Source organism: Cololabis saira, chromosome 18 (genome assembly GCF_033807715.1).
Source record: "Cololabis saira isolate AMF1-May2022 chromosome 18, fColSai1.1, whole genome shotgun sequence".
Taxonomy (NCBI): Eukaryota; Metazoa; Chordata; class Actinopteri; order Beloniformes; family Belonidae; genus Cololabis; species Cololabis saira.
In genome coordinates, this window is record NC_084604.1 from 36,507,978 (window position 1) to 36,532,244 (window position 24,267).

Consider the following 24,267-nt stretch of genomic DNA (forward strand, 5'->3'; position numbering starts at 1 on the left):
AAAAACCGGCCAAAAAACCCCATTCAAAGCGGATGGGAAAACGTCAAAAAAAAAAATCACCTTTTTTCTGTGTCATATAACTTTCCCATACCTGCACGTAGAAATGTCATTCATACTTCAAAACGGAGGAAAACGTATCTTCTCTCCAAAACACCGAACGGTTTCTTCCTAAAATGTACACTTTTCAAGATATGAGCACTCAAGCGAGGACTGGAAATCACTTTTTTGTCAAATCTAAAGTGGAGCTGTCATTTTCAAGAGTGTGAGAGACAGTAAAAAAATAACCTTAATTTTTATTTGTAACTCGAGGTCACGGCCAAACCTTAAACGGAGACCAATAATTTTTGGTCAGAATAAATAAAATAAAAAATAAAAAATAAAAAAAATAAAATGTGACTTTGACAGGCGGGGTATGCACAAAATTTAAACGGGGGGGACTAAAGCGGCGCAAATTCCTGCCTCGGTCTCCATTGACTGTAATGTAATCAAAAGTTTTCTTCAAAAAAATCTCACTTGGTTTTTGCACTGCCGTTACTAACACATTTTAAGGAATATCTGAATAAAATTAAGATTGTCAGAATCTGCCGGGTTCTGTGTCTCTCACGATGTCTTTGTTTTTCTGCTAGGAGCTACGGTTTTCTCACAAATCTGAGTTATTTGAGAACTTTGAGAACTCACAGCCATACCGGAATGTTCCTCAAGTCGAGGTTCTTGTTGCCGGGGCAACCAGAGCTCAGCTGCTGACTGATTGACTGAGCCAAAACCGGTCACATGACTCAGTCAGTACAGACTTCATATACTTTAACCTGTAATGGAGAAATCTGACTCCTGACCTTTTGACCTTAGACGATCCCCAGTCCTGCTGGGAACCGGTTCATGGGATTTATATATATATATATATTTTGATATTGAGTCCTTGACCTTCATTGGTGCAAATTAGCCCCGCCCCTTCTTCTGATTGGTTGATATGTTATAGTCCAATAACTTTTGAATGGTTTGACATAGAGAGTCATGGGTGGTGTCATCGGACTCGGTATTGAGTCCTTGACCTTCATTGGTGCAAATTAGCCCCGCCCCTTCTTCTGATTGGCCGATATGTTATAGTCCAATAACTTTTGAATGGTTTGACATAGAGAGTCATGGGTTGTGTCATAGGACTCGGTATTGAGTCATTGACCTTCATTGGTGCAAATTAGCCCCGCCCTTCTTCTGATTGCCCGATATGTATGTCCTTCACCTTTATTGCTTGCAAAATAAAGCAATGTACACAAATGGGCAGCAGCCCGCCGTGGCACTCTCGAAATTTCTGCAAGGAAATTGTCTAGTTTATTTTTGTTATTGCACTATTCTGCACTTTTTGTTTTAGTTTACAATTTCATGTTTCTACATTTTGTTGCACCAGTGCTGATAAGCTTTGTTTTGATCAAATGATGCAGTCAGTGAACAGAAATATACGTCCATGTTGGAGAGAATGAACAATAAAAGAAACTCGGGACAATCTGAGTTTTAGTCCTCTTTTTTTTTTAACTTAATTAATTGCCAAAATGTATCTGATCGGAAAAAAGTATCGGAATTGTATCGGGAGCCAAAAAAAGTGATCGGATCGGGAAAAATCGGGATCGGCAGATACTCAAACTCAAGTGATCGGGATCGGATCGGGAGCTAAAAAGTCCTGATCGGGACAACCCTAGGTAATAGTGTACAGTAGTTCTCCAAGTGACGGCCTGCTACTGCAGCTCCGATCAAAACTGTCTCTCTCCAGATGTTCTAAGCCTTTTTTCCTGTTTGAAAAAATGTGATTTGTTTGACTAAGTCTGTCAAAGTTCAATAAAAAAATTAAGTAAAGATAGATAAACACAATAAAATACATAATTCAGCATCCCTGGAGGAGTTTGTCTATAGTTTACCAGTTAATCACCTACCTGTGAATCAATCAGCAGTTCATTGATTGTGGTAATGATGCAGGTGTCCTCCTTCAGTTCCCACACTCCTGTTTCTTGACACACCGCAGTTTTCTTCCCCTCTTGACCTTTTTCACACATTATGCTTGATTTGTCGCCCACTCGCCCAGTCCCATAGACGCCATCCTCACATGTCAATCCTTAAAGTTTGAACCACAATTCAGTCAAAACAACAGTGAACCAGTAAAAATGTGTAATTATCGTTTAAACGTTGACCTTACGTTCCGTGAAAATGATCAGCTTTGTTGTTGCTGTAAAACTTTCTCCGCCATCAACTTTACACGTAAATGTTCTTTCTTCTGGTCCATCGCAGCTTTTTATTTCATAATTAAGCTGGATGCAGTTTGTGTCATCAGGAATACCTGTGAACATTTAACATTTCTGTTTGAATGAACGTGTCACCAGTTTATCGCTAGCTTGGTCAGCCATCCTCATTCTTCTTTTTACTGTAACAAAGAGTTGGTCTGATTTCAATTTTGATATCCAGGATGCAGAACCAACGGACGCAGCAGAAACTGCCTCTAGATGCCATTGGAGAGGCATACAGAACAACCAATCAGGCACACTATTGTTTTGAAAAGTGGCTCTTGGGCGCTCCCTTGTCTACGGTTGCCACCCGTCCCTTGAAAAACAGAATCGTCCCGTATTTATAACCTAAAGTACGCATTCCGTATTGAGCTGAAAAGGGACGCACTTTGTCCCGTCTTACTGTGAGAGTCAAAAAATAGTCATAAAATGCCAATGGAAAATTGCATTGAGCTGTTGAGTTCACAAGTTATTTTTTTTTCTGTTTTACTACAACTGTATCCTACAGTCATGGCCTTTGAGGCACAAATATGTTTACAAGTTTTCTACAGACTTTCTGTTTGCATTTTTGTTGTTGCACTAAAAATGTGCACTATTACAGAATGGATGTTCTGCTTTCTTTCTCACTCACTCACTCACTCACTCACTCACTCATCTTCTCCCGCTTTATCCGTTACCGGGTCGCGGGGGCAGCAGCCTCAGCAGGGATGCCCAGACTTCCCTCACCCCAGACACTTCCTCCAGCTCTTCCGGGGGGAGTCCGAGGCGTTCCCAGGCCAGCCGAGAGACATAGTCTCTCCAGCGTGTCCTGGGTCTTCCCCGGGGTCTCCTCCCGGTGGGACATGCCTGGAACACCTCCCTAGGGAGGCGTCCAGGAGGCATCCGGTACAGATGCCTAAGCCACCTCAGCTGACTCCTCTCAATGTGAAGGAGCAGCGACTCGACTCCGAGCTCCTCCCGGGTGACTGAACTCCTCACCCTATCTCTAAGGGAGCGTCCAGCCACCCTGCAGAGGGGCGTAGATTGACCGGTAAATCGAGAGCTTCGCCTTTCGACTCAGCTCCCTCTTCACCACGACGGTCCCGTACATTGACCGCATTACTGCGGACGCTGCACCGATCCGTCTGTCAATCTCACGCTCCATTGTTCCCTCACTCGTGAACAAGATCCCGAGATACTTGAACTCCTCCACCTGAGGCAGGACTTCTCCACCCACCCGGAGAAGGCATGCCACCCTTTTCCGATGGAGAACCATGGCCTCGGTCTTGGAGGTGCTGATTCTCATCCCTGCCGCACTCGGCCGTAAACCGCCCCAGCACATGCTGGAGGTCCCGGTCTGATGAAGCCAACAGGACAAAATCAAGTCTGACTTACTGCCGGCAATGAGAACCAAACTCCTGCTCCGATCATATAGAGACCGGACAGCCCTTAGTAGAGGGCCCCGGACTCCATATTCACTCAGCACCCCCCACAGAATGGCACGAGGGACACGGTCAAATGCCTTCTCCAGATCCACAAAACACATGTAGACTGGTTGGGAAAATTCCCATGAACCCTCGAGCACCCTGCGGAGGGTATAGAGCTGGTCCAGTGTTCCACGACCGGGACGAAAACCGCATTGTTCCTCCTGAATCCGAGGTTCGACTATCGGCCGTAATCTCCTCTCCAGTACCCTGGCGTAGACTTTCCCCGGGAGGCTGAGAAGTGTGATCCCCCTGTAGTTGGAACACACTCTCCGGTCCCCCTTTTTAAACAGAGGGACCACCACCCCGGTTTGCCACCCCAGCGGTACTGTCCCCTTCCTCCATGCAATGTCGCAGAGGCGTGTCAACCAAGACAGCCCTACGACATCCAGAGACTTGAGGTACTCAGGGCGAATCTCATCCACCCCCGGTGCCCTGCCACCGAGGAGCTTACGAACCACCTCGGTGACCTCGGCTTGGGTGATGGATGAGCACGCCTCCGAGCCCCAACCCTCTGCTTCCTCAGTGGAAGGCATGTCTGTCGGGTTAAGGAGATCCTCAAAGTATTCCTTCCACCGTCCGACAATGTCCCCAGTCGAGGTCAACAGCTCCCCACCAGCACCATAAACGGTGCCGGCAGAGTACTGCTTCCCCCTTCTGAGGCACCGAACGGTCCTCCAGAATTTCCTCGAGGCCGACCGAAAGTCTTCCTCCATGGCCTCCCCGAACTCCTCCCAGACCCGAGTTTTTGCCTCCAAGACCGCCCGAGCCGCGGCCCACTTGGCCTGCCGGTACCTATCTACTGCGTCAGGAGTCCCACCGGCCAACATAGCCCGGTAGGACTCCTTCTTCAGTCTGACGGCATCCTGTACTTCCGGTGTCCACCACCGGGTTCTAGGATTGCCGCCACGACAGGCACCGGAGACCTTGCGTCCACAACTTCGAGCCGCCGCGTTGACAATGGAGGCAGAGAACATGGTCCACTCGGACTCAATGTCCCCCGCCTCCCCCGGGATCCGAGAGAAGCTCTCTCGGAGGTGGGAGTTGAAGATGTCCCTGACAGAGGGCTCGGCCAGACGTTCCCAACAGACCCTCACAATCCGTTTGGGTCTGCCCGGTCTGTCCAACCTCCTCCTCCGCCAGCGCATCCAACTCACCACCAGGTGGTGATCAGTTGACAGCTCAGCCCCTCTCTTCACCCGAGTGTCCAAGACATGCGGCCGAAGGTCAGATGAAACGACCACAAAGTCGATCATTGACCTCCGGCCTAGGGTGTCCTGGTGCCACGTGCACTGATGGACACCCTTATGCTTGAACATGGTGTTCGTGATGGACAAACTGTGACTCGCACAGAAGTCCAACAACAAAACACCGCTCGGGTTCAGATCGGGGAGGCCGTTCCTCCCAATCACGCCTCTCCAGGTATCACTGTCATTGCCCACGTGAGCGTTGAAGTCCCCCAGTAGAACAATGGAGTCCCCAGTTGGAGCACTATCAAGTACTCCTCCCAGGGACTCCAAGAAGGCCGGGTACTCCCCACTGCTGTTCGGCCCGTAGGCACAAACAACAGTGAGAGACCTTTTCCCGACCCGAAGGCGCAGGGAAGCGACCCTCTCGTTCACCGGGGTGAACTCCAACACATGGCGGCTGAGCTGGGGGGCTATAACCAAGCCCACACCAGCCCGCCGCCTCTCACCCTGGGCAACTCCAGAGTAGTGGAGGGTCCAGCCCCCTTCAAGGAGCTGGGTTCCAGAGCCCAAGCTATGTGTGGAGGTGAGCCCGACTATCTCTAGCCGGTATCTCTCAACCTCACGCACAAGCTCCGGCTCCTTCCCCCCCAGCGAGGTGACATTCCATGTCCCCACTGTGAGGGTTTTGGTCCAGGGATTGGGTCGTCGAGGCACCCCGCCACGACTGCTACCCAGCCCACATTGCACCGGCCTGCCATGGTCCTTCCTGCGGGTGGTGGGCCTACAGGAAGGCGGGCCCACGTCGCCGTTTCGGGCTGAGCCCGGCCGGGTCCCACGGGCAAAGACCCGGCCACCAGGCGCTCGCCTACGAGCCCCAACCCCAGGCCTGGCTCCAGGGCGGGGCCCCGGTGACGCTGATCCGGGCGACGTAACGGTCCTTGCTTTTCTTCTTCTCATCATGGTAGGCTTGTGAACCGCTCTTAGTCTGGCCCGTCACCCAGGACCTGTTTGCCATGGGAGTCCCTACCAGGGGCGAAAGTGCCCCCGACAACATAGCTCCTAGGATCACTCGGGCACACAAACCCCTCCACCACAGTAAGGTGGCGGTTCTTTCTATTGTTTTATATTAATTTATACAATTTTAAGTTAAGCAGGACAGGTTTCTGTTTAAGAAAGATACTCATTTTATTCGCTTCATTTTGTTATTTTGTATTAAAGTGAATTGCTGGATAAGGATTTGTTTTCCATATGTTAATGGCATTCAAAAATATGCATCTAATTCCATTCAGGTTCGAGTCAAATTGTTAAAAAAAATCATTTAACTCACAAAAAAAGGAGCTAAAAAAATTCAGCACGCCAGGAAGGGTGAAGGCGATGGGGTTGACCGGCCCTGCCGATGAGGTGTCCCTTATTTATTTTTCAGGGAGCTGGCAACCCTACCCTTGTGAGTTATTACATAGAGCAGCTCTTTGTCGTCGCGTGACAGGTCCGTTATGTTTAATGCCGATGGAAGTCAAAAGGGATACCAGACACATCTAACAAGGTGAATGGCTACGGCTGGCCAGACTGGCTGCACTGAAGGCTGCTCCTCTTCCTTACCCGTCTCTAAAGGCGTTGAACCATCATACCACTGGACTTTGTAGGTCGCCTGCACACAACACTTGAGCGGTTGAACCTCATTCACTTTGCATTCAGTGTTAATTTCGTTTGATACCCGCACAACAGGAGCCGCACGGATATTAGCCTCCAACACGTCTCCCTTTTGGGAGAAAGCTAAATCGTCTCCAGACAGAGTACATTCATAGAGTCCTGCGGTCAAAAGAAGAATGGATTACTGACTGTATTGCTGTACTATGAACTTTGATACACACTCGGATGAAGTACAGAGGATTTCTCAGGAGCAAATGAAGGTGGTTTTGACTCACCAGCGTCAGCAAGGATGACACTCTTCACCGTTAGCGTGGACCGTGTGTCAGAATGAGATATTTGAAACCTCTCTCCTTTAATTTTCCGGCCATTAAACTTCCACTCAGCTTTAGAAATCCTTCCCATGTTAATCTCCGCAGGACTACAAATCAGCTGCATTGTTCCACCAGTGAACGTGTGATCTGGAAAACTGATTGTGGTTTTACCTTTGGAGAAAGAGATCAGTTAGTAATTCCTTTGCATTAAGCAAAAAAAAACCCCCAAAAAACAATAAACCGACCAATTTATACGTACTGTTATACTTTGTAACAACTGAGCCGATGACGGGGGCAATCGAGCCTGCTGCTGTTGTGAGATTCTTGTTTGCTTCGATCATTTGAGCCTCATTAACGGTTGCTGTCTGGACTACAAAGTCTGTAATTACACTTCCACTTCTGTATGAACACAAAAGAAATCAAAACATTGTGAGTAAGACTGTTCTCAACCTCTTTTGTAGATAATTGATGCGGAGAATTTTAGCACCTGAATCCTGTCACATAAACATTAATAAATCCAGGGATATGGCTGTACTGCTCCCTTAGCTGTGGAGGAAAGGAAAAAAACATAGGAAATAAGATCAGTCCTAAAATGCAGATGACCAAACACTGGAATGGATTTGATGGGAGAAGAAAATACGTACCACTACGACAACTTTTGATTCAAGCTCTTGGTATGCAGGGCTGAATTTATTGTCATAGTCCGGTACGAAGTCCATGTCAAAGGTAAGAGACATTTCCATGTCAACGGCTGTTTATATAAAATATAACAGTTACAAATATAACATATTAGAGACAGAATCAGGCTGTATGCAGTCCATAGAAAGTGCATAAAACCACAAATATATGCATAACTAGGGATGAAGTCTCTGGTTGACAGCTGACTATAACCAATGGTTAGCGCTTAGCCCTGTCTTGACTTGCTGTTGGTGCTTGCGTTCGCGTCCGTTCATGTGCACCACCAACTGCAACGTCACTCGCGTAGTACGCTAGGAGAGCGCGTCGTACCGGCGGTGACCGATAGGGGGCAGTAATCAGCGCAACAGTTGGAAAAGTGATTAAATATTTACTAGTAGCGGTAGTAGCAGAAGCAGATTAGAACAACGAACAAATTAACATGACAACATTGGATTGAAGAGGAGATTATAACATTGCTTTGGTTGCAAAGGAAACGGCGCCAGCGACCTCTGTGTCGTCACTTGTGGCCAGCTGGTATCTGACCGGGACCAGCTGGTATCAGACCGGGACCAGCAGCACTCGCGGGCAGAGCGAGAATGTGCACGTCGACGCATCAAATGAATGCAGGATACGCGTGGCGGCCATGATGCGTACGCGTTCTGAACTGCAAGTATATCTGGGGCTTAACAGTGCATAATCGTTGTTGTTGTGCTGTAAACTGTATTGAGATACTGCTGCGACAGTATCTCAATACAGTTTATCTCAACCTAGCTAACTTGAGGCAAATGAACGGAGGTGGGTGTGTTCCCAGTAGTTTCCGGGGCCTGCTCGTTCCACCCAAGGTGGTTTTGTGCATTAAGGTTTTGTGTAAAAGTCTGAGAATTTATGCCCGCACAAAAATAGAGATGCATTGATTTTGTGTCTTCTCCCGTCCCGCAAGAGAAATGTCCTGGACAAATCTGATTTAATGTTAACATGATCATTGTGGAGCTTGATGGATAATTGACAGTTCATAGGCCACCTGACAGAAAGTTAGATGCAAATCCATCATTGTCATCATCACACAAGCTATTTCGCCTTTCGCGCACGCATTAATTATGTGATTGAGGTTATAGCAACGAGAGTAGGCTGTGAATGGATCAAATAACAATAATAAATAACATAAAATAGACAATGCTAGGCTACATCCCGATCCCGCAGTGTTCTTTTTAGCCGCCCGCAGCAAAGTTCAAACCGCCCGCTCCCGCTAGATTTGTGCTGGGTCCAGCGGGACCCGGCGGGACCCAATCCCAATGCAGCCCTCTAATTCACAGTGGAATTAAAGGGAATGTCATTACCTGTTGCCGTAGATGAAGTTGGATCAGGTACAGTGGGAGCTGCTGTGCTTACAACCGTGGGGAGGACAGTGGTTGGAGCGGCGGTTGGAGCGGTGGTTGGAGCGGCGGTTGGAGCGGCAGTTGGAGCGGCAGTTGGAGTGGTGGTTGCAGCAGTTGTTGGAGCAGTGGTTGGAGCAGTTGTTGGAGCAGTTGTTGCAGCAGTTGTTGGAGCAGTTGTTGGAGCAGTTGTTGGAGCAGTCGTTGGAGCAGTGGTTGGAGCAGTGGTTGGAGCAGTGGTTGGAGCAGTGGTTGGAGCAGTGGTTGGAGCAGTTGTTGGAGCAGTGGTTGGAGCAGTTGTTGGAGCAGTTGTTGGAGCAGTTGTTGGAGCAGTCGTTGGAGCAGTGGTTGGAGCAGTCGTTGGAGCAGTGGTTGGAGCAGTGGCTGGAGCAGTGGTTGGAGCAGTGGTTGGAGAAGTTGTTGTTGTAGTTGAGACAGTGGTAGAGGTTGTGGGATCGGATGTTGCTGGGTCAGCAGTAGTAGCCACAGTCGTGCCAATTGTGGTAGAGGGAGTTGTAGATGTATCGGTGGTAGCGATGGTGGTGGGGATCGTCGCAATAGTCGCAACATCGGAGCTGGGCGGGGTGGTTGTATTAGTCATGGTACTAGTTGTGGTTAAGATAGTGGTGGTGGTGGTAAAGGTGGACTGGGAAGTCTTAGCAGTCACGGTACTGGTCATGGTGGGGATGTCGGTGGGGACTGTGGCATTGCTTGTGGGGTGGATTGTGGGGGAGGTTGTGGTAGTTGTCACAATGTTGTTTGTGGTAGGGATCGTGTTAGCGGTTGTAATGTTGGTTGCGGTTGGAGTACTGGTAGCAGTCGTGTTAACAATCATAACAGTAGTGGTGGTGGGGTTACCGGTTGTTGTTGTAGTTGTAATATTAGCCGTTGTAGGGTCAGTGATAGCTGCTGTAGTATTAGTTGTGGGGGCAATAGTGGTTGTTGTTGAAATATTCGTGGTGGTGGGGGCAGGTGTAGTAGCTGTGGCATTCGTTGGTGTCGGGACAAAGGCAGTAGTTGTATTATTGGTAATCGAGGCGGTAGTTGTGGTTCTGGTCGTGGTGGGGACAGAGGAGACAGCAGTGGTGTTGGGTGCTGTGGTCTCGCTAGTAATACTTGTAGCTGCAAATGCAAAAATGAAGACATTGTTATGTTTGGTATGTTAATCGAGCGTGAAACTCCTGAGAATGAGCTGTTTCCTAATAAGTTTGATCAAAAAACATCATCAAATGATCCAGTATCACATCTCTCACATCTGAGTGTAAACAATTTTAATTTGTTTTTTACGTGAAATGTAGGTGTTTCAGTCAACAGGATTATGTTTAACATGTAAAAGCAAGTACTTACTAATTGCAGGTGCTGGACTTGTTGCATTAGTCATTAAGTCTGAAAATATGACGAATAAATAACAACAATTACAAAATAATTGCATAAGACGTATCCCCAAGTTTACATTTTAAAATAAAAAATATACCACAAATAATATAATGGATGGATCAAATCATGTCTGAGTTATTTTGAAGCACTTACCTGTCGCTGTTGTTGTCGGTTCAGTGGAAAATGTCGCCGTTGTTGTAGTAACTGCTGTTGTATTCACCGCTGTCGAATCTAAAGACACATTTTTAACCAGTCATTACATGTCTATACCACCTTCGAGCCCAGTCTATTTCCTGAGGGCTGCACCATGCACACCTTCATCTCCAGCAGATGTTTCCGAAGCACGCATGGTTTATGCACGGTGAAATACACTAGAAAACGCTCACAAGCACTGAAGAATATCCAAACTCAACACAGGCTTTGACTTGTTATGGGCATGCCAAGTAGTGGGATGACCATATCACAATTGTCCAAAACGGCCCAAAGGGCAATGTTGCTAGCATTTTGCTAGCAAGCTAAAGTCGCAAAACATCCCCCTGCGCAGCAGCCGGTGTACCGCAAGACCCCGCTCTGATGTGGAAAAAGAAAATCCCCAAAAAATAAAACACGCCCAAAAAAACGAGGAAAAACATGAAAATGATGGCGATTTATTAGTATACAGAAAAGGTTTCCCTTTTCTTCTTCTTCTTATTCTTACGCTTTTTTCGTCCGTTAATGTGGACCGAACCACAACGAGCACCCATGCATGGCATACATCTCCATCGTGCCTCGATGGGCATTACTTTTCTCAGTCAAAAGTGTTACCGTGGCAACGCTAGCGGCTAGCAAGCAAAAAAAAGGGCAAAAATTCCATTACTCTTTACTCGGCCATACTTTATTGTAGAGACATCGTTCAAATTTTCAAACACTCGGCCCAATTGTCACTAAAGGACAACCTCATTATGCCAATTATTACAGTTTTTGCGATATTTAACTTTCAATTTAAAAAAAAAATCAATTTGACTTTAGACGCTTGTTGCTACGCAACAGGTTATTGTAGAGACATCGAACAAATGTTCCCCGACTGTGGACTTCAACATATTCAAATTTCATGAAGCTGTCATTTAAGGAAATTTTATATCAAAATCCATGCCAAATGGCCCCATTCATTCGGAAGGGGCTTTTTACCTGAACCAGAACGTGCACCCACACATAGCATACATCAACACATGTGGATCCATCGTGGCCTCGAAGGGCAATACTTTTCTCAAAAGTCAAAAGTGTTACCAAAAAAAATGGCGAAAATCGTGGCGCTTATTGCTCGGCCGAACTTTATTGTAGAGATCATTCAGACTCGGTTTTCTTATGACCAAAAGGTCTTTCAACCTCATTATGCCAATTATTACAGTTTTTGAGATATTAAAATTTCAATTAAAAAAAAAAATTTCCATTTGACTTTGGACGCTTGTTGCTAGGCAACAAGTTATCGTAGGGACTTGATTCAAATGTTTCAAAACTCGCCTCGCTGTGGACTACAACATATTCAAATTTCATGAAGTTGTGTTTTACATGAATTTTAAGTCAAAATGCCTGCCTAATACCCCCATCCCCAAAGGTTTATTAACAACCTTTAACGGTTTATTAACAACCTTTAACGGTTTATTAACAACCCTCAACTAATTCTTGGCCATTATTAACCACCCTAAACCACAAAACCCCGAAGACGGGGGTGTGGTTTATTAACAACCCTAAACCAAACCCCCAGTGGGGAGCACAGGAATTAATGCAGTACAACCATAAACACCTCAAACGGACATAGAACCACCCCGAACACAACCACTACAGCCCCAAACAAAACCAGCAAGAGGGGACGAATGGGCAGTAAGGCATGCCCATATCAAAATTTCCTGAAATTTTCTAGTTATTGCTGTTGTTGCAGCTGCCGTCGCGTTCATGATGGGGACTTGGGTGAGTGACGAGTTTATTTCACCCTTTATTTAACACTACAAGTGCAGATAAATCATCATCAAATCTATTGGTTCAAAAGGTCTCTTATATATGTCTAATTTCTGTTGATATAAAGTTACTCTGGAAGCTTATTGCCAAATTTGGTGAATTTCTTCATCTGCGTGTTTACAAAGATCAGATAATTAACAAGTGTCATCAAAGTCAAGTCACCCGAAATGACTTTGACATGAGTTATCTGCAGATAACTTGTACCAGGTACATGTTAAATGAAAAAAACAACTTTCACAGCAGCCCTTACTTGTTACAGATGTTGTTGCAGCTGTAGTCATGTCAATGGTTGTCATGGCAACAGATGTTGAATCTGTGAAACAGAAGCATGAATGTGCATCATCAAACCCAAATCACCCAAATGAGGTTGTTTTGCAGCAAATTTCTAACTTTGAAATCTTAAGATAAAATATAAATAAACATGTAAATATATGACTAATATCAGTTAAAGAACACTTCATTAAACCCAAAATGCCTCCAGGAACTTTAGTAAGTAACATCTGTAGTCAAATTCTAAGTTGGAAATATAATGAAAAAAACTTTCACAGAAGCCCTTACTTATTACAGATGTTGCTGCAGCTGTAGTTGTCTCAATGGTTGTCGTGGCAACAGATGTTGAATCTGTGAAACAGAAGCATGAATATGTGTCAAAGCACACAAAGTAACCCCCATAAGGTTTAAGCAGTTTGTGTTGAGATGCCTTACTTGTTACAGATGTTGTTGCAGCTGTAGTTGTGTTCATGGTTGTTATGGCAAAAGGTGGGTCGTCTGTGAAACAGAATGCAGTAAGTGAAATCATTTACATGAGAAACAAAACAAAAAGGTGATAAAAACATACTTGTGGGTGCTGAAGTGGCTGAGGCCACGTTTACACATAGCCCGGGTATTTACAAAAACGGATATTTCCCCCTCTACGTTTTGAAAAATACCCTCGTTTACACGAGCCCGCATAAATACGCTTTTAAGGTGCTATGAGCATCCAAACCTGCAGGGGGCAGTGTAACGAGAAGATAAAGTCATGCTAATAAAAAACGTCAACAAATGACACGTGTGAAGCCTGAATAATATGGTTCCGCGTTAAATCGACGGCGTAGCCTACGTACGGTGTGCGTCGCCACGTACCCTACGCCGTAGGCTCTGCGTTGGTGTAACGCGGAACCATAAATCAGCCTTGACTGCCAGTTACTTCCAAGATGAACGAGAGTCTTTCGTTTGGAGTGACAGAGAAGTGGAGTTACTTTTAAGTGTGACGTTAGAATATAAAACAGGTAAAATACAAGAAAATATTGACGGTGGCCAAACAAATTGTAAACACAGGTCGCACACATGACGCTGGTGATGTTTCTGTTGCATAATGTGACGTTCTGAAGCCTAAATTTCCGTTTCTCTCTCCGTTTACAAGCAAACGTAAAAACTGAGTTTTTGAAAATCTCCACTTTGGCTGGAGTTTTCAGAACTGATTGTTTTTGGTGACTTTGAGCTTCGTTTTCGTGTAAACGCATGAAAACACCACCGTTTTTGCTACGTGTAAACGGGGCCTCAATAAGAGGTCAAATTAAAAGGATCATTGCACCAAAAAGTATTAATCCTTTAAGGACAAACAAATAATATCTCTCACATATTCGCTAAATAAAACTACACAAATAAAACCACCACACAAATGAAAAAATACTCTCCTGCATTTGAAACAAATGATTTGGTCCCCAACAAATGAAGAAAGCTCAAATTAGACTCTTTCAAAATGATTTTAAAGCACTTACGTGTCGGAAATGTTGTTGGGGTTGTTAGAGCCGCTGTTGAAAGACCTATTGTGGAAGCTGGGAAGAAACATTTTAATTATGAAATGAGATATGGGGGTGCTGGTGCAGACTCTCAGTCGTCCAAGTCACTGTCAAAGGCTTGAAACGACGCAACTGGACTTTCTTTTATTTGTTTTGGTTTGTCCAACTTAGAGGACATCTAAGTCATTTAAATGTATTTATCTCCTTTTTCCTCTCACACATTTAAAGGAAGGATATACCCAATGGTCAGTGTTGTGCATGAACGAGTTCAAATGAATGCGTTCATTTAACACGTTCATTTCTGTGAAAACGTTGAACTGAACGCAACATATTTGCAAATAAAGAACTTGAACATGAACTTGTTCAGATCTGCAGATAACGAACTGGAATTTGAACTGTTGAGATTATGTGAGTTTCATCTTCACTGTTTAGGTCCAATTATTATGGAATACATTTCACCACATTTAAAATACTCGACGAGACGACGACTTCACACTACATTACCCACAATGCAGTGCACACACTAGCATAGCAACGGGCACCAGCTCCATGGCAACGGTGGCCCGAGCCCAGTGCAGTCTTTACGATGACCAGTGACAGATGATGATCCGTTTAACATTATCTGCAGGACTTTTACACATCGTCTCCCAAAGAGTCCGACGGTAAAAATCTAACCTTTCTGTGCAAATTATGTCCACCTGCGCTGAGAAAACAAGTCTGAGCGTCTGCTTGGTCAACTTCAAATTTGAAACGTCATGTGGAGTTAAAACATCCGTCCAGTGTGAGAAAATATCTGCAAGTCCTTGACGATCAAACAAAGTCATCAGGAAAGACCAAGAAGACCCAACAGCCCCAAACGACACCAGTCTCACTGCTGCTCCTTCAGGGGGTTGATTTCCCAGCAACAGGTAGACAAACTGATAATGGACTATATTGTTGGAGATTTACAGCCTCTGAGTAAAGTTGAAAAGCCACTAGGACAATACATCATTGTATACAGTGAACATTTTTAGGATACGGTGGCATTTCATTCGTACTTCTCACCTAAAAATATTGAAATGAACTGAATTTGAACTAGTTCAAAGTGAAAATGGTGAACTTTGAACGTGAACTGTTCATTTAAACTATGTGAACTGAAGTAACTGAACTGAACTAGTTCATGAGAAGTATGAACTTGCAAAACACTGCCAATGGCATAATGTAATTAAAAAAAAAGTATTCCATACCAGTCGTTGAAGGTGGCGATGGGCAGAACAGATCATCTGTTAGAGAAAGATGGAGTAATGAAATACGTAAAAATTAGTATCTAGTGGTAGTTTAATGTGCAGGTAACGTTCAAAGAGAGTTATGAGAGTTGCCTGTCAGCAGCTCGCAGAAAGTCCCGTTTGCAGGAAGAGCATCGATGCATCCACAAGTGTTATCAGATGTCTCACTGCAGTCACCAAAAGTGTTGCACATGTGACAAGGCCAGCCGTACTGCGGTTCACATCTGCACTGGTATTCTGTACCGTTGGGGTGGCACACTACAATCAGAGAGACAAAACCCAAGTTCAATGCCGTTCTTTACTTGAGACGACGGCACACTGCGGTTAGCTAGACGTCAATGTTTCCACCTGTAGAGATGTTGACATGAGAGATGAGGATGTTGTCGACGCTGACGGGGAAGCTGATGTTTGTCAGAGTTCCTCTCAGAGCATTGATCGCTGTCGCGTCGACAAAGTTTAGCTCCACAGAAATCTGGTACTCAAAGAAAACTGGAGGCGCTGCAGAGAGACGCATCAGAAAGTGTTTTGTATTTATTTATTTATTTATTTGACAGGGACAATGCAGTCAAACATAGATACAAGCTTGCAGCTGATGTGATGCATGTAGAGTTTATAGCTAATTCTAATTCTCAACTCCGGTCCCCAGTTGGGCTTTTCCACAACATTGCAGTATAATATAAATTTCATATACCATATTTTCCGCACTATAAGGCGCACCTAAAAGCCTTCATTTTTTTCAAAAGCTGACCATGCGCCTTATAATCCGGTGCGCCTTATATAAGGATCAATATTGAGTCGCAACAGGTCTCGCAACTACGGTAAGCAGCCGCCAGGCCCGGACTGGCCATTGGGAGAACCGGGAGTATTCTCAATGCGCCGGTCTAGGATTGGCTTAAGAATTAGCATACTGGTAGGCCACTCTCATCAGAGGTAAATGCAAATGAATATGCCCAGGCATCATTGAATGTTCGATTTTCTTCAGATGTTTTTATTTTCTTACATTTCTCCATACTTGGCCTTGCTGGGGTTGAAAGTTGCGACAAATGGATGGCATTTTGGCGGCTATACCGGCTTTCGCGAGTATGACGTTTATTTTGAGCGACAAAAAACAATAAAATATATTTATTCTAATATGTCAAGATCACAATAATCTTCCAATTTCCAACTCAAACTTTAACGTTGGGGGAGCAAAGCCGTAAGCTGGATGCGATTCTCGAACAGAATCGCAGGCTGGCGGTGGTCTTTGAGCTCATTGGCAAGATGGATAAGAACTTGGAGAAGTTGGAAGCTCGGCTTGGTGGAAATTGATCACAAATTCATTTGATTGGAGTCGCCATTGATGAACCAGAGACCAAAGGCAGACAAAATTACGGAGTCTGTCTGTTTTTGCAATATAATTGTTGATTCTATAATCTGGCCTTGACAGGGCGGTTTTGGCCGATCACCCTGGTCACAATCTTCCTGGTGGAATGTAAACAAGGTGACTCTGCCCCCACTAACCCTCCCCTCTCAGGAACATCTGTGGACCTGTTTTCAGAACTGTACCGAGCTGCCTGATAACATCAAGGACATTGGCTGAGAGCAGCTCTGAGCGAAGTTCATGGACTTATCGCTACACACACACTTGCTGATAACCACACCTCCCTCAACTCAACGCCTTCCTCGGCCCCCACCTCTTATCAGCCCCCCGCCAACAGTCTCCGGGTTTCGAGCGCCACAAAGTCGCGGCGATCACTTGGATGTACTGTGCCGGGGCGTGAACCATCCGACGCGAAGCATTATCCCTTACATACAATTCTATAATACAATGCAATATTGCATTTACATGATATAAAATCTTCCCTCACTTACTCGCCCACACAAATATACACACTATTTACAAATGAGTACAGTTTTGATTTTTCTTTAACCAGATTTTAGTTTTGGTGATGAACATGTTAAACTCTGAGATGGATTTAATTTCGGAAGGCAGTGATTTCCAGAGTTTACAGCTCTTATATGAGAAGGCTGACTGTCCCAAAGTTGTCCTGTAGAACGGGATTTTGCAATTGTGGTTTGAGGAGGTTCTGGGGACTCTGTTGCTGTTTTGTCTCCCAACAAATCGACAAAGTGGCTCAGGCGCTAAATTGTTTACACACTTAAAAATTAATTTAAGAAAACATAAATCACTAAAGCTTTCAAAGCTTAGTAAGTTATATTTTTTGAGGATGTGGCAGTGGTGGTACCTGACTCAAAGTAAACCCCATAAGGTTTAAGCAGTTTGTGTTGAGATGCCTTACTTGTTACAGATGTTGTTGCAGCTGTAGTTGTGCTCATGGTTGTTATGGCAAAAGGCGGGTCGTCTGTGAAACAGAATGCAGTAAGTGAAATCTGTTACATGAGAAACAAAACGAAAAGGTGATAAAAACATACTTGTGGGTGCTGAAGTGGCTTAATAAGAGGTAAATTAAAAGGATCATTGCACCAATAATTATTAATCCTTTAAGGACAAACAAATAATATCTCTCACATATTCGCTAAATAAAACTACACAAATAAACCCACCAGACAAATGAAAAAATACTCTCCTGCATTTGAAACAAATGATTTGGTCCCCAACAAATGAAAAAAGCTCAAATTAGGCTCTTTCAAAATGATTTTAAAGCACTTACGTGTCGGAAATGTTGTTGGGGTTGTTAGAGCCGCTGTTGAAAGACCTGTTGTGAAAGCTGGGAAAAAACATTTTAATTATGAAATGAGATATGTTCACCTGGGGGTGCTGGCGCAGACTCTCAGTCGTCCAGGTCACTGTCAAACGTTTGAAACGACGCAATTGGACTTTCTTTTATTTGTTTTGTTTTGTCCAACTTAGAGGAAATCTAAGTCTTTTAAATGTATTTATCTGCTTTTTCCGCTCACACATTTAAAGGAAGGATATACCCAATGGTTAGTGTTGTGCATGAACGAGTTCAAATGAATGCGTTCATTGAACACGTTCATTTCTGTGAAAACGTTGAACTGAACGCAACCTGACTGGTTTTCTATCCATTATTTTTAAAGTTTGATTATATAGAGAACAGATGTGTTTGGTTGCCGTGGGAGCTGCTTGAGCCCAAACTGTCATACAGTATGAGATGTGTGAGAAAATCATAGCATGTAGAGCATAGTGACCTGGTTAGGTATGTACTGTCTGATTAACTTAAAGCAGTTTAAATTACTTTGTATTGTTTTCGAGATTTTCTTTATATGTTTATGGAATTTAAATTGGGGGTCAAGTACCAATCCAAGGGATTTTAAGGGATGAACATGAATTCCAAGCTCTTGAAGGACAACGCTTACATGTTGGTGGTGGAGACGGTGATGTAGTCGGACAAACCGCAGTGTCTGTGAAGAAAGAAGCAGAGTTGCAAAGAAGAGTTCAGGCTAGGAAGATAAAAATGCTGCTTTCATGTTCATCATATTTTTACGGAAAAGTATTAGGGCCATGCAGGAGAAAAGATATTTGAGAGGGGAAGATTTTTTTTTATTGTGCACTTCGAGAAAAAAGTTGAAATGTCAAGAAAAAAGTCCAAATGTCGAGATTAATGTTGAAATACAATTTTGAGAAAAAAGTCAATATGTCGAGATTAATGTTGAAATACAATTTCGAGAAAAAAGTTGAAATGTCGAGATTAATGTTGAAATACAATTTCAAGAATAAAGTAGAAATTTCGTGAATAAAGTCGAAATTTCGAGAATAAAGTCGAAATTTCAACTTTTTTCTCAACATTTCGACTTTTTTCTCGAAATTGTACTTCAACATTAATCTCGACATTTCAAATTTTTCACAACATTTCAAATTTTGGTAACCCTTTCTTTTACAGTACAGTAATAACCAGGTAATACCAAGGTAATAACATGGTAACTACCGGGTAATTTGCCCAGTAAGCACTAGGTAATTATTACGTATTTTCTTGTACGTACCATGTAATTATGTGTATTTACCATGTAATAACATGGTAAATACCTGGTTGTTTAAACTAAACATTACTAGGTAATTACAAAGACATTAGATGGGAACTATGAGGGAAATTACAGGTATTTACTAGGTTAATATTGGTAACTACCAGTCAATTTACCATGTAATTACTCTGAAATTACATGAATTATTTCTAAGTAAGTACCAGGTAATTACTAAGTATTTTTCTGCAAACTACCAGGAAATTATAACCAATATTTGAGGTAGTTACCAGCTAATTACACAGCTAAATATCAGGTAATTATTTCTGTACTTAATGAGGAAGTACCAGGTAATATTATGGAAACAACACACGCTTTCTTTTACAGTCCAGTTTCACTTTAATTACTGAATAAAAGCCAGGTAAAAATTTCTGTACTTATTGGGTAAATACCCGGTAGTTATCCATGAAATGTATAGTAAATACAAGGTACTACATGGTCATTGAAGTGTAATTAGCTGGTAACTACCTCAAATATAGCTTATAATTTCCTGGTAGTTTGCAGAAAAATACTTAGTAATTACCTGGTACTTACTTAGAAATAATTAATGTAATTTCACAGTAATTACATGGTAAATTGACTGGTAGTTACCAATATTAACCTAGTAAAAGTAAGTTTTAAATTTCAAAGTTTAGTTCAACGATTACAAATTTCTTACGCTGCTGATGGACATTCCGGCAGTACTGTCCATCAGGAGGAAGAGCGTTGATGCATCCACATGTGTCGTCAGTGATGTTGTCACATGATCCGTGCGCTAGACACTGGTCACATGACCAGCGGTACTGATCCTCACATCTGCACTGGAAACCACCACTGGTTGGAGAACAGACTGGAGACAAACACAAGCATCATGTAAGAAGTATTTATGTATGTTTTAAATTCACCAAAAGAGATGAGCTCATTGCAAAAGTCTGAATCCTGATTCTGGTTTTCTGTTATGAGACACAGACATTTTATAAGATGTGAAACTAAACATAACATTTCCAGACATTAAAGGGCACATGTGGTGCTTTTTCTGACTTCCAAAGGTTAAAACCGGTCTTAAAGTGTGATATACTTAGTTTTGACCATGTTTAGCTGCCCTTTCATAGCTAAGTTTCACCGTTAACAGCTGATATTTAACAGTTTGTGTCCTGCCTAAATAAATGTCTCGGCTTCAACCAACACAGTCTCACTCCCAGCGCGTCAAAAACCGACGCTTGGTCAGGGCCCTTAGGCGTCAGTTTCTGACGCACAAGGTCGCCCTCAGCGTCATGCACCGACGCAGTGGGCTCTCAACAGATTCTAATGTAACCCGGCGGCGTCGTTTCAAGCCGCTCACAGCATCATGGTTCCGCGTTACACCAACGCAGAGCCTACGGCGTAGGGTACGCTCTGCGTCGATTCAACGCGGACCATAATTCAGGCTTTATTCTAAAGGATGCAGCGGCAAAATGTTGCAAGGATGTCTTTGTGGTTTCCATTCGGAGCTGTAAATCTGTTTTTTCCTGATCTGCAGGTCAACATATGAGACGTAAAATGGTTTTACTGACACCGGTGCTGTCGCTGCTGCTCTCCATGGGCTGCGGCGGAGACGTGCCGGGGGACGCACTGCTTCGGCGGGGGCTCCAGACCCCCGAGCACCATGGGCAGCACCCCGGGGCAGCACCCGGGGGAGATGGGCGCACCCCGCCGGGGCGCAGCAGCAGGATGCGCGGCCGCGGATTGCGAGCGCCTCCAGCGCTGCCGGCGCTGGAGGATGCTCCGGCGCGCACTGCTCCGGCTCGGGGAGACGCATCCCCATCCCCATCCAGCCCGGAAATGACACCCGGGACTGCCGGGGGATAGAGTGCAGGCTGCCGCTGAGGATCCGAACCAAGCCCCGGGGAAGGTCCTGCGTCGAGGACGGCTGTGCCCCGGAGGAGGAGAGCGCGCCCCCGGACCCGGTGCGTGTGTCCGACAGAGCCGCGCAGTTCCTGGCCGACTTCCCCGAGTTTGGATATCCGTCGCCGGAACTCGGCGGGGCGCCTTTGGTAGTCCAGCTCACATGTGACATAAAGCCAGGTCTGCTTTCTGCATACATTCTCATCCGTCAGCTGAACCAGTGACCCGCATGTGTCTGGATTTTAAGTGTGACTTTAGAATCATCATCATCATCATCATCATCATCATCATCATCATCATCATCTTCATCATCATCATGATAATCTTCATCATCATCATCATCATCATCATCATCATCTTCATCTTCATGATCATCTTCATCATCATCTTCATGATCATCTTCATCTTCATCTTCATGATCATCTTCATCATCATCTTCATGATCATCTTCATCATCATCATCTTCATCATCATCATCATGATCATCTTCATCTTCATCATCATCATCTTCATCTTCATCATCATCATGATCATCTTCATCATCATCATCATCATGATCATCTTCATGATCATCTTCATGATCATCTTCATCATCATCATCATGATCATCTTCATCTTCATCATCATCATCTTCATCATCTTCATCTTCATCATCATCATCATCACCTTGATCATCTTCATCATCACCATCACCTTCATCATCATCACCTTCATCACCTTCATCATCACCTTCATCATCACCTTCATCATCATCATCCCCATCGCCACCACCATCATCATCAGTCAAGTCAAATTGCACGCGCGAGGTCCCGTTCATCGCTGCTTGCAGCTTTAATTTATATTTATATTTATATATAACTATTTTAACATTTCTAAACACAAAAACACGAAAGTGTCCTTGATAATTCAATAATACAATAGGTTCATGTTAAGGACATCCGTTTTAATTAGTGCTCCTTCGATTATGACATGTTATTAATGCTCAGTAGGCACAGGAGGTTTAATGTATTGTTATGAGGCCTATTTCGTACAGTTCACTAACGCTTTGAGCTAGGAAGCTGAAATTCTAGACTCTGTATCAGGAGGGGACTTTCATCCACTGTGCGGATTTTCAGATCTGTGTGACCTTCGGAAGTGTCAAAGGTCACCGCGTCTGTTGCTTTTCGGCCTGAAAAGACTATTTTGTGTCTTTTTTTGCATAGTTCACTAACGCTTTGAGCTAAGAGACTGAAATTCTAGACTCTGTATCAGGAGGTGACTCTCATCCCCTGTGCCGAGGTCCAGACCCGTGCGACCTTCGGAAGTGCCAAAGGTCACCGTGTGTGGTGCCTTTTTCGGGCCTTTGAAATGTTTTTTGAATAATTCACTAACGCTTTGAGCTGGGAGGCTGATTTTTGACTATGTTGCAATGCAGAAGGCCCTTTGCTAGGATCTTTTGGTCCCGTGGCTGTACGACTTCCACAGAGCTAGTTGGCATTGCAGAGGGTTCACAGAGTTGAGACTTGGCAAGCCCAATCTAAGCCCCATATGGAGGCCACAGGTCGAGTTTTACTTGGTTTGGTCAAATATTGTGGCAACGTTGTCCGTTCGAATGTTGGAAAAGGTGACGTTTCAAAGCCCCGCCCATCGAAAAGTACAGGTCTGATCTGCACCAAACTAACGTCTGTCTGATCAGGGGATGCCCCCAAACAACATATAAAATTCAGATTTCTATGACTTCTGCAACAGTGTTTCCTCTAAAACGTTCTGGCTGGTTAGGAGGGTGTAGAAACCTCTAGCTCTGAGAGCCTCCTGACTAATGGAACAGGGCCTATTTTGTGTCTTTTTTTGCATAGTTCACTAACGCCTTTAGCTAGGAGTCTGAATTTTTTATATGTTGTTTGGGGGCATCCCCTGATCAGACAGACGTTAGTTTGGTGCCTCATAACAATACATAACAAACCTCCTGTGCCTACTGAGCATTAATAACATGTAATAATCGAAGGAGAACTAATTAAAACGGATGTCCTTAACATGAACATGAACATGTTTTTGTGTTTAGCGGAATTGAAAACCGAGTCTTTAAAGTACAGAATTTAACTTTAAAACCTGTGCTATGAAGATGCTCTGATGCTTTGACCTGCAGAACGGACGGATACGAAGAGGTTCAGAGTGAATGAATGAAAGACCGGAAGGCAACACTGTAGGATAATAAAGATGAGCCACACCCATAAATGATTTAAGTTGACGACATGAAAGACACAGATAAAGTTTGTACGTTTTTTCAGATAACAGCAGGGCAGTGAATGAATCATGATAAATTATGTTATTCTTACCTGTAGAAACGTTGATGTAGGAGATTTGCGTGACTCCGTTGAGGCTGAGGGGGTAACTGATGTTTCTCAGCAATGCTACAACTGAAACATCTGTGGTGTTCAGCTCAACAGAAAGCAGGTATTCATAGACAGCTGGAGACGCTGCGGACCAAAGGAAATCCATGTTTTTATTTTTTTCTGAGCTCTTTTCTCATTTTATGAACATGATAAACATGTTTGTCAGTCCTACTTGTGCTTGTTGGAACAGGTTTAGTTTTTGTAGCAAGTGTGGTTGTTGGTGCAGGGGTTGTAGCAGGTGTGGTTATTAAAGCAGATGTTGTTGGAGCAGGTGTGGTTGTTGAAGCAGGTGTTGTTGTTACGGCAGGTGCTGTTGGTGCAGCAGGTGTACTTGTTGGAGCAGGTGTGGTTGTTGGTGAAGCAGGTGTGGTTGTTGGTGAAGCAGGTGTGGTTGTTGGAGCAGTTGTTGGATCAGGTGTTGTTGTTGCATCAGGTGTTGTTATTGGAGCAGTTGTTGCAGCAGGTGTGGTTGTTGGAGCAGGCGTACTTGTTGGAGCAGTTGTTGTTGGAGCAGGTGTTATAACAGGACAGGATGTTGAGTCTGGAAGTAAAATGAGAGATTATGCTGAATCAGATGCACAACAGCCACCTGCATTTACATTCTACCCTTCTTTATACACTAAAAAAACTGAACAAAACTAAAGAAGAAAGAGTTTAAAACATTCACTGCATCCCTCACATGAAGATCAGAGCATGTTAGATGG

The 24,267-nt window shown here is 44.1% G+C and overlaps 1 protein-coding gene across 4 annotated transcripts in view; it reads right to left on the reverse strand.

The window, feature by feature from the left end:
* Positions 1-24,267, reverse strand: part of LOC133464398 (adhesion G protein-coupled receptor F5-like) — a 52,158-nt gene that overhangs the window by 7,982 nt on the left and 19,909 nt on the right. The window contains exons 12-35 of one of the 4 annotated variants that reach the window (XM_061746337.1): positions 23,895-24,104; positions 23,507-23,647; positions 19,987-20,157; positions 18,669-18,713; positions 18,002-18,058; positions 17,630-17,692; positions 15,699-15,848; positions 15,444-15,608; positions 15,312-15,347; positions 14,065-14,121; positions 13,010-13,072; positions 12,863-12,925; positions 12,555-12,617; positions 10,463-10,540; positions 10,280-10,318; positions 9,895-10,054; positions 8,897-9,855; positions 7,526-7,632; positions 7,369-7,427; positions 7,141-7,280; positions 6,846-7,052; positions 6,520-6,729; positions 2,183-2,323; positions 1,923-2,101 (exon numbers count right to left, since the gene is read on the reverse strand). In XM_061746337.1, coding sequence (XP_061602321.1) covers positions 1,923-2,101; positions 2,183-2,323; positions 6,520-6,729; positions 6,846-7,052; positions 7,141-7,280; positions 7,369-7,427; positions 7,526-7,632; positions 8,897-9,855; positions 9,895-10,054; positions 10,280-10,318; positions 10,463-10,540; positions 12,555-12,617; positions 12,863-12,925; positions 13,010-13,072; positions 14,065-14,121; positions 15,312-15,347; positions 15,444-15,608; positions 15,699-15,848; positions 17,630-17,692; positions 18,002-18,058; positions 18,669-18,713; positions 19,987-20,157; positions 23,507-23,647; positions 23,895-24,104 — 3,563 coding nt within the window. Of the gene's footprint in view, positions 1-1,922; positions 2,102-2,182; positions 2,324-6,519; positions 6,730-6,845; positions 7,053-7,140; positions 7,281-7,368; positions 7,428-7,525; positions 7,633-8,896; positions 10,055-10,279; positions 10,319-10,462; positions 10,541-12,554; positions 12,618-12,862; positions 12,926-13,009; positions 13,073-14,064; positions 14,122-15,311; positions 15,348-15,443; positions 15,609-15,698; positions 15,849-17,629; positions 17,693-18,001; positions 18,059-18,668; positions 18,714-19,986; positions 20,158-23,506; positions 23,648-23,894; positions 24,105-24,267 lie in introns of all 4 variants that reach the window. The other 3 variants (XM_061746338.1, XM_061746336.1, XM_061746340.1) reach the window with 3 other exon arrangements.